The 10,739-nt window shown below is 39.2% G+C and overlaps 1 protein-coding gene across 1 annotated transcript; it reads right to left on the minus strand.

Annotated features, from left to right (window-relative positions):
• Positions 1-5,564: 5,564 nt before the first annotated feature.
• On the minus strand, positions 5,565-9,367 carry LOC106941226 (teashirt homolog 3-like; the record flags this gene model as incomplete). Its single annotated transcript, XM_015024171.1, has 1 exon — positions 5,565-9,367. A coding segment is annotated over one exon (3,682 nt), but the record flags the coding sequence as incomplete, so codon positions are not given.
• Between the last annotated feature and the right edge of the window lie 1,372 nt (positions 9,368-10,739).

Raw genomic sequence — 10,739 nt, forward strand, 5'->3', positions numbered from 1 at the left:
TTAAAAAAAGAAATCAAGAGGAACTCGGATGGACAGGGCATTCTTCCTGTGTGTGTTTGTGGAAGGAGTGTGTTTGCTTGTACCTTGGCTTTATTTGTGTTATGCTTTGTGATTCCATTGTGAGGAGTGGATCCACTGAGCTTGTATTCCCACCCTCCCACCAGTCCTGTTTTAGATGAACCCATTTGAATCGGTAGCACACCTTCTGCAAATGTGTGTAAGCAGCTTACTGTGGCGGAGTCTCTCACCGTGTCCCTCGGAGATTCTGACGGTTGCATTGTGCGAACCACAATGAAGATGTGTTACATTAGCAGACCGAACCTTCTCCCAAACTCATGTTATATCACCAGTGTTCAGTGGCAGAGCTGGCTTTAAGCAATTAAGTGTTATTGAATCTTTTAAAGCGCTTCAATGTTTCAGTTTTTCCTTCGCCTGAAAATTCCATAGAGCGCTGTGCTTCTGAATAAATATTTGGAGGTTGTTTCCAGTTCAGGTTGAACTCTACCAGGGTTGCCTCTTGTCATTAATTCAGTTTCTTCTGTTCACAGAGTGGATCTTAAACCACAGTCATGGAGTAGGGGAGGGAGATTTTCTCTGGGAACCTCAGGATCTTTGCTTTTTGTTGATGGGGTTATTTAGTGACCATGACCTTCTGTGTGCCTAGAACAATTCACTACTGATGAATCGGTTTGATAAAGGCTGCATTCACACCAGCCCTGTTTAGCCCACATTAATCCGACTACAGTTTGTTTGACTAGAACAAACTAGACCAAAATAAACCTTTGTGTTTGAGGAGGTGTGAATGCACCATCCAACTCTGATGAAAACCAAAAAAAAAACAAACAAAAAAAAAACTCTACTCTGCCAACAAACCTAGGTCTTGGTTTAATTAAAATGAACTCTGGTTTGGTTTGAATGAATATGGCAGGCCAGATATCACCAAAACAAACACGTGAGTCTATCGCTAGAGGGACTAATATCTCATTGTCTTTAACCAATGACAAAGAAAAATCCTCCAACTGCTAAACATCTTTTAGTTTACATTTTGTGAAGAAGGAAGTTGGACTTGTGTCAAAGATAAATTTAACACTTTCTCAAAACCCAACATAAGTACATTTATTTGGCAAACTTTAGATCACCTGTGCTGTGATCTGAGTATTGTTCATGTGCTAATCAAAGTGTTGATGCTAAAACAACGTAGCATTAGTAACATTATTATACGTCTTTTTTTGTAACATATAAGATATCAATGATTTGGGTTAATTTCTTTGTTTACTTGACAAGTTTTAGGGCACATCATGAATACGATGCAAATATGATTCATGGTTTGTTTAAGTGCTTAGCTGTAGGCTGAAGCACTACAGCTAAGATGTGTGTCGACTGCTTCCTGCTTGCTTGTTTCTTACCTTAATAAGTCCTTGCTTTTGCTCAATGGGTGTGAGGACAGGAAGAGAGAAAATGGCTTTTTTACACTTCAGTCTTATGCATATTTTCTTTGAAGCTAATGAGAGCCTTAAATACGGTGCCAGACTTCAGGCAGCACTGTTGAAGGCTGACATTTTCACACACTGTGGCACCTTGTCACTGTGGATGAAGTCTCTGTACCTGGCTGTTGACAAAAGTGTGTATGTGAGTGTGTGTGTGTGTGTGCATGTGTGTGTGAGTGCTTTATTTGGGTTTTAAGTGTGTATATGTGGAGGTTTCCAGACTTGTAGATTGGGTGCTATTGATGCTGTTTGCATATGTAATGTGTGTAGTTGCCCATGCATTAGAATGTTTTTTTCTGTTAACCTGCAGAAACAAGAGAGACAGAAAAAAATGACTCAAAATACAATTCTTATCTCTAATCTACAGTATTAATCTATCTTTTGAAAACCATTCAGGTCTTTATGAATTCATTTCTCATGTAATCCAGAGGAGTTATTAGTTGATTTTGATTTGACAGTGAAGCAGAGAGGACACTCGAGTTCTGTAATAAATGTTGTTTATAATAGTCTATTTTTTTATTTTTTTTACTATATTGTGTTTTTATAAACTGTAAGTGGAAAATTGTCATCACTAAGAGACAAAAAGGCTTTCAAAAATCCATCTCTGAGTAATAATCTATAGTATGTATTTCATTTAGTGATCAAGTTCTTGAAATTAATGTTTTTTTCAGTAATCTTCTAATTTTTTTGAATGAATTCTGTATATTAATTAAAATGTTTTGATTTTAGTCAAATTCAAAATATTGCAATATTTTTTGGGGGTGGGGGGAGGGAAATAAGAAAACAAAGTGTTGAAGTTATTTTGATCTTAAATTCATGCAAGAAATCCATATTTGAAAAAAAACTAAAAGACTTTTTACTGTTTAACTGAAAAGCCCAGCTGGTTAAACACACACAGATGGGTTTCCAGGATGCTGTGTGAATCATTATCTCCAACCATTTTTGAATTGATTTTTTATATATATGAATTATGAACATATTGTTCATAGTGGTTTGTATATTATATGAAAACTTGCAGTACCTGACCTGGTGTCTGTCTGCAGTAGCCTGTCATATTGTCTAACTCTCTAACTCATCATTTTCACCAACTGCAGCGTGACTGCATCATGGTGAGCATGTGTAGCTGCCAGGTCCTGGGTTTGAATCAGAGTACAAAAAGAATGTAAAAGTACAGTTACTTTGATAATATTTTTACTTAAATAAAAGTACAGTTACCAGTGTAAAATGTTGCTCAAATAAAAGTAAAACAGAACCTCAACTCAAAGATTACGTTAAGTAAAAGTTACTTTGTTTCTTTTCTATGAGCAGAAGAAAATGCTGCTAGCGGATTCCACAAAGGAATAGAGGCGATAATGTTCAAACTATTTTTAATTACAGGAGCAACTTCATAAGTAATCCTGTAACACAAACAGAATGAAATATTTGGTAACAGTTTATTTGATGGGTTGTGAATAAGACTGTCATGACACTGTCATAAACATGACATAACACCTGTCATGAACATGAATAAGCCTTCATGAATATTTATGACAACAGTCATAAAGTGTCATATGGTAAATCATGACACTTTTAATACAAAGTTGACATTAAGTTGACATTATTCAAAATGTCTTTGTTTTGACAACTTGACATTAGCCAACAAATCATGATCCGACATAAATTTGTTATAAAAGTATTACTGATTAAACTGATTAGTTTTTCTCTCAGCCTTTAATTAACCCCTTCAGGATTGAAATTAGCTTTAATAACTTTAGCTTCAATAACATAAAGTTACATAATTTTTAAAGTGTAATCAGTAATACTTTTATGACAAATTTATGTCAGATCATGACATAAATGATCTGACTTAATCAGATCATTTATGCCCTTAAGTCCAGCATTTTCTCCAAACTTGAACCAGAGCCTCTGTAGATTAGGAGGATTACAGCAGAAGAGTCACTGTAATTATTATGGTGCTTTTTTTTATTTTTATGAAATTGAATATTTGTTTTTACTCATTATAAGATTTCAAACGTAACTGAGTAAAAATATTTTAATCAAATCAAACTTCAGTAAAAGTGAAAGCTCTCGCAAAAATGTAATGTCATGAATGATTTTAAAAGTCTAATTTATCTGCTTTTTACATTTTGTGAAACAATGACATGTTATAAACTTTTGATACATTCTATCTATCTGTTTATCTGTCTGTCTGTCTATCTGTCTGTCTGTCTATAACTTGGTGTCTATGAAGGCATCTGTTGGCTTCTCACAGTTTAAGTCACTAACACAATAGAGGAAGCTACAGGCAAGTCAAAAATCATGGTTTCTGTTTGCATGTTTAAATATGTGTGTGTGGCTGTGTGTGTGTGTGTGTGTGTTTGTGTCCCACACGGCCCTGCTGCTGCCACTCACTGTAAACTAGTCTGCAGCTCGTCACAGACAGACGCTGACACACTCCCAGTCTAATGTGCTCATTAGGGACTGCACAGCATACACCTAATTGATAGCCATGACACACAGAATGTACACACGCACATGATTGCAAAAAACAGTTTCTTTTTTAATGCTGCAGTAGAAAACAAGGTTATACGAAGTCATATAATGGGGATTCATTGTCAAGAACAACAGAAAACCAAAGAATGAAATGGAAAAAAGAGAGAGAGAGAGAGAAACGGCACAGAATGCATAACAGTGTCTGTGCTGTTTACATGCCGATATTTTACACATAAGTACTTTTTTATACTATTATTATTATTATTATTATTATTATTATTATTATTATTATTGTTATTGTTATTTATCTGGCAGATGTCAGTTACTTCAGCAAATGAACTGCCAAAAAATGTAGCAGAACTTGTCACTCAAGAGGTTAGTGTAACCATGGTTACCTTTCATATCGCAAATAGATAAAGCTGCAGTGTGGAATCACTGCAGAGTAATTAGAACAAAAAAAAAGCAGGACCAATCATATAGGCATTCAACAATATGAAACAACCAAGAGTGCTTTTAAATAACAGTTTATACAGGAAATATATTCATAAAGTAAGATTTTTTTGTACAACTTTTAATATTTTTAGTGTTCATACAGGGGGCTTGTGTAGAGCAGTTTCAGATCTTTTCTTTTTTTCTAAAAAAAACAAACAAAAAAAACATTCTAATTGTTTGAGAAGGAGCTGGGAGTAAAAAGATTTCCACTTTTACCTCCCTTTTTGTTGTATTTTCAGATACATAACACATTTATAAAACTATTGTGCAAAACAAGTTTGTCTTCATATAGTGTGCACCAGCAAATAGCCATAATCCTTTTAACTTAAAAAATATAGAAATGATGCATAATTTAAACAGGAATTAACTGAATGTTTTTTTTTATTTACATATAGTACACAGACCTGAATTATATAGGTCCCTGATCAATCAAAGCAAAATATTACATTTTATTTCTTCTCCATACAATGTTTGTATTAAGACCTGTTAGCATTTTCCAGTCAAAAAAAAAAAAAAAAAAAATGAAGCTTAGGGTGAAATTCTTACACTTAATGAAGAATCTTCTTTATAATAAACTTTGGGATTTAAGACTCTTCACTGTGGGTGTTTAGAAAACAAGCAATGTAAAAACAATGTACAGTAAATCTTATATTTTTATGCTTTGAAGTACCCACAAGGTTTAATTTTAAATGATGACTCATGGATAGAAATAATAATAATAATAATAATAATAATAATAATAATAATAATAATAATAATAATAATAATAATAAAATGCAGACAGGAGTTTAAAAACACAAAACATAGAAATTGCACCAGATGTAGGTATAAAATATTTAACAAAATTGTTTTATTGATATGCATGCAGCTTAGCCAAAATATCAATAAACCTAATTTCTTTTAAATAGAGAAAAACTCATCTTGCCATTTTAGAATCTATTTTATACTTTCATTTAACTTTATCTTTTTAGTTAAAAATGCTTCAAGTATGAATCTACTTTAGTCAGAGAAGAGAGGTTAAATCAAGAGATTTGGACTGGAGTAGGTCTTCCTCACATATAACTAAAACAAAAAGAAACAAATAAACTCAAGTTTAAAAAAGAAACAATGTGCCAACACTCTTAGCAGTAGTTTAATGGCATCTTTGTGCAGTTTCATCAGTTTTAACTCAAAAGAGTGGCACAGCAGTAGGTTGAGCTGCATTGTAAAAGTCTTGCATCGTTCCATGCCAGTGCTACTGTTTTTCCAGCTCACACACATACATCAGATGGTCCTCGGGGGATTTCCCATGTGTCTTGCTCAAGTGAAGTTTAACAGCGTGCTTGCTCGCAAATGTCCGGTTGCAGAGCTTGCACTGGTAGACCGCACCACTTTCATCATCATCAGGAGAGGAAGATGGAGATTCAGTTGACGGCATAGACGTTGTTAAGGACGAGGAGAGTGAGATCGGTAGTGATACTGGTACTGAGGTCGGAAGGGAAGATGGCAGCGGGTGGCTGGACGGGTGGAGATTGGAGAAGAGTTTTTCAGAGAGTCCTTTGGTGTGGCGTTGATGTTGGTGATGGTGTTGCTGCGATAACTGACTGAGCAACTGCTCCCCGGAAAGTTTAGCCAGGTCGCGAAGACGAAAGCCTAAGTGGGATTCCAGGTGGCTGACGTAGGTGGACGGTGAGCGAATCTGGGATGCACAGTCACTGCAGAAGAACACTGGGTGGCCTGAATCCAAGTTTTTTAAGAACTTGGTGCCACCAGTTCTTCTTAGCTGGTACTTCACATTGGCCAGCCAGTGGGATATTGTGGTCATTGACAGACCTGTGAAACGGGAGATGTGCATCCTGTCCTGTGGACTCAGGTCAGACATCATATATTTGCCATCATTTGTTTGCCTCAAGCTGGAAGCAAACTGGGCTTGTAATATAAGGAGATGTTGAGGGTTCCAGTTGGACTGGCGGCCTTTGCGCTTCTGAGCAGGTGAAACATCTTCGATTTCCTCTTGTGTGGCACCTTCGATGTCAGAGCGCTCAGACTGACTAGTCGGCGTGGAGGACTTGGACAGAGTTTGGCTTTCTGTGAGGTTTCTCAACATGTCAGAGATGTCTGACAGGGCATTTTCTCTCAAAGGTGACGTGGACATGAAGGAAGCTACCGTAGCGGATGCCTTTGTCATAGTGACAGCAGAAGAGGGAGAAATTGATGGGGTGGAGTTAGTAGAAGAAAGTGTAGTTGAACCCAAAGAACCACCATTACTTCCTTTATCAGCATTTTTTCCTTTAGTGAGATCTATAGGTTGGTCGTTGTTGAGATGTTGCTGGTAGAAGTAGCGATCTAAATGACCGTTACTAGCCTTTTTGGTGTGTGCTGGTGGGGTGGAGGAAGCCACTGCTGCTTTTTCTGCCAGACTGTTGCTCATCTTAAACAACATGCTCATGGGGTCAAGCGAGGGCAGGGCCGGTTTAGCAGCCTTCCCCAGGTGGACGTTCATTACTGACTGCAGAGCGCTGAGAGGGTTGACAAACGGCTGTTCAGGAGGTGGATGGTCTGTGATAATAGCTGTGCTGCCACACAGAGAGGCAGGCAGTGGGGGTGTTAAAGCAGTGGGCTCCACACCATTCTCCCCAGACTCCTTTATGGAAGCACTACTACTAGAATCTTTTTCATTCGTTCCCTTTCCATCTTGTACTACCTCCCCTACACTTGTATTTTCTGGGGTTTTACAGTCTCCTGCAGTGTTTCTTTTGGGTGACTCTCCTCGGATTAGATCTTCTGTCTCACTGACACAGGGTGAGGGCGTGGTTCGCCTCAGAGGTAAATCACTCGCAATCATACCAGGGTCTCTCATTTTCTCCTCTACCTTAGCTACTTTCTCTGTCACTTTTTTAACCAGCTCTTCCATTGCTTGAAAGTTGTTTTTAGGTAGTGGAGAGGTTTGGCAGCTGGGAGGGGAAATCAGTGGCTGACTTTTGCCAGTAGGGGAGAGAATCTCTCCTCCACTAAACATATATTTAAGGGGAGAGCTCTTTCCAGAATTGCCAAGAGAGAGCTTCATTATGTTTGGAAGCTGGTAGGCTGCATGGATGCTGGGGTACCCACCCCAACTGGGAGCACCATTCTGGGCTTTGTTGATGGCTGAGGTCACTGTGTTCTCCAAGGACTTGAGAATATCAAGCCCCCCCTTTGGACTTTCATCCAGATCCTCTTCAGTCAGATAGGTGTACTTTGAAGAAATATCAAACTTCTCTTCAGATTCGTCTTCCACTTCTGTCCTCTTATCTTTGTTGTGGTTATTGGCATTGATAATGTTGGACTCTTGGGTACATTCTTCTTCCTTCTCCTCTTTTTTAATTTCCACAACCATTGCCATGGGTGAGATGCTAGTCGGTGGAGGTACGGGGGCAGGTGGGGAGGAGAACGTTGTGGCAGCCAGGGGTACTGACTGGACCTTTTCTTCAACTGAAGAGTTGGATGTGGGGGCCTGGGACTCTATAATTGGTTTGCCCTTCTTTATGGCAGAATTGGTAACCTTAATAAAGTGCCCTGTCACCATCATATGAGCAGTTAGTTCCTGCAGTGAGTCATGCGAGCTGCCACACTCCATGCATTTGAGGATTTGCGACTTCCTGGATTCAAACTGCCAGGCGTAGCTGGCACCATTTTGGTGTCCATAGCGATTGTTAGGTGTAATGTAGGGGTTGCTTATCTTCTGCAGAATGTCATTAGTGTCACTGAACGAGGCTGGCTTCGGTGTGGTGCCTCCGTTAGAGTCGGGCGAACTAGGGATGTCCAGGTCAACTGGGGCCCTTTTTCGAGCAGAGGAGATGATCTTGGCAGCTACTGGTGTAACAGGTTCTTTCAGAGGCACTTTCTGGTAGTGTTTTGTCTTGATCATGTGGACGCTGAGATCCTGAAGGGATTCAAAGGAGTGTCCACAGTACATACACTTAAGTACTTTTTGTGCATCTTCCTTCCCTTCCATCTCTAGTAGGGAGCGTTTCCTGGGTTTGGACCAGCGCTTAGCCCCCTCGCTGTCTGTCTCATGGTTATCGTCACGATAGTGGCCCGTCTCGTTCATGTGCACCGTGAGCTCCACCAGAGTGTCGTACGCAGCACTGCAATCCTTACAGCGAAATTTGCTGGCACCAGTGAATATGGAGCCGTAGAGCTTGGAGCTCTGTCTGTACAGCTGAACAGTGCTGAAGAGGTTAGGTTCTGCAGAAGCCGTTGTCACCGCCACTGTAGGATGTTGCACCAAGTTCAGTCTATTGTGGTGGTTCTGGGAAGCCTGCTGGAGACTTTTAGCCACAGCGGACTGGTGCCAGTCATAGCCTCCGCTACCACAGCTGCTGCTGCTGCTGCTACTACTGCTGCTGCTGTGACTACGAGGGGGCTTTTCTGCTGGTGGCTGAGTCAAGTTCAGATTCAGTGTCGACCAATAGGAATTGTTCAGGAAGGATGTGTATATCGCCTTCATTTTCTCGAGGCTGTCAGCCACAGAACTTGTTGCAGCTAATATGGCCTCGTCTCCGGTTGCCGAGGCGGCAGCATTGGTTGCAACCATGACGGCTGAAGAGGAGGGGGACAGTTCGTTAGAAAGGTCTTTAGAAAGAAGGACGTCGTCCTCGTTTTTCAGTGAGGAACTTTCAAAATCAGACATTCTGTCTGAGGATTCACTCAGGTGAGACTCGCTGTCCAGGTCCTGACCAGAAAAGTCCCCTGCATTGGGGGAGTCGTGAATGCCAGTGGATTCTGGCCTGTCCTTGAAAAGGAAATCCTTGTCCTGACATAGGAGCTTGTTTGCAGGCTCCTCTCCTTCTTGAGCAGAGTCTTCTCCATCAAGGTCCTCATCCAACAAGGCTACTTCCTTCTCATCGTCGGGGACATAAGCTATACAGACAAAGAGAGCAAAAACAAATACAGAACTTTGTTAGGATCTCCCTGAAAACACATTATATTTTCTAAGTATTTATTTTGTTACACTTTTACACAGACATTATTTTCCAGTCATTTAAAATGTCACTCCCCTGTCCTCCCATTTTCAGCCCCTGAATTCTGTATTACATGAAATAAACTGGTGAGAAAGGAATAAAGACAGAGAAACTGAGGGATAGAAAAAGAACGATGAAATGTAGGAGAGGGAAAAAATGTCTTCTCAAACATAACTTGCCACCTTATTCTTCACAAGGGGCAACAGCTTGAAATTAAAACTAAATTTGAAATTAATGAAGCACATTCTGGCGGTGGCATTCGTTTCTGAAGTAATAAATTACTTGTATCAACCTCGGAGACAGCGGTTCCTGTCTGTCAATTAATATGTCTTACGCGTCTTCTGCAGACTCTAATGCATTCACTAACAGACACACTCGCCATTTAAATTAAGCATGCATTTTCACTCATTACACCGCTCAGCCTTCGCCACCTCGTAAATAATAATATAAAAAAATTTATGTATGCTTGCCTAAGACAAATCTCTCCATGTAAAACCCATTTGCTTCAATTACCAAAGATTAGAAGAAAAAAAAACAAACAAAAAAAAAAACTTTAGGTTATTATTTACAGTTTAGCTTCAGGGAGAGGGCTTGAAGCTTTCAATTTATATTCAAATCCTTCTAGTTTAAGAATATTACAATGAAAAAAATATGTATCAAGACAAATCACAGTCTCGCATCTTGGTAAGTCTCTGGATGTTCACTTTTGTTAAGGTTATAAAAGTCACAAAGAGCATCAGATGAGAAATGATTTATGCTCATGCTAAAAGCAAACAAACACAGCAAACAAACACAGTAACATGCATACCTAAACCTCTGTATGTTTTAACACTTTGAAAAAGTGTTTCTTCTTCTTCTTAGCAAAAAAAATGGGCATGTGGACCCAGTGGGTTTGTGACCACCACTGGGTCCTGTTACGGGTCATCATTCATCTAATTGTATATGTAAACATGGAGGGGTGCTTTCACAATGCTATGTGGGTGTTAAATGTGTATGAACCAGAGGTTGTGCATGTTTCTAATTCTGAACAGACATGCAAAACCAGAACAGCTCCGAGGATAACTTCAGAGCACCAATCATCTCCATGTGTTGATGCAGTTTATCCACATTTACCTGAATCTGTATGCATGGACTAAGTGGAAAAAACCTGTCTATTTTTATTAATATTACTGTCAACTATAGCCATTGCAAATTACATGCCGTTCTGGCAGACCAGAGATGCTTAGGTTATGCAGACTGAATGGGTAAAAAAAAATCAAATCCATATGCTGAAAGCAGATAGAAATGTTCATGCAGGAGAAAGAAA

Source organism: Poecilia latipinna, unplaced genomic scaffold, assembly GCF_001443285.1.
Source record: "Poecilia latipinna isolate Pla-1442-1.1 unplaced genomic scaffold, P_latipinna-1.0 Scaffold3557, whole genome shotgun sequence".
Lineage (NCBI taxonomy): Eukaryota > Metazoa > Chordata > Actinopteri > Cyprinodontiformes > Poeciliidae > Poecilia > Poecilia latipinna.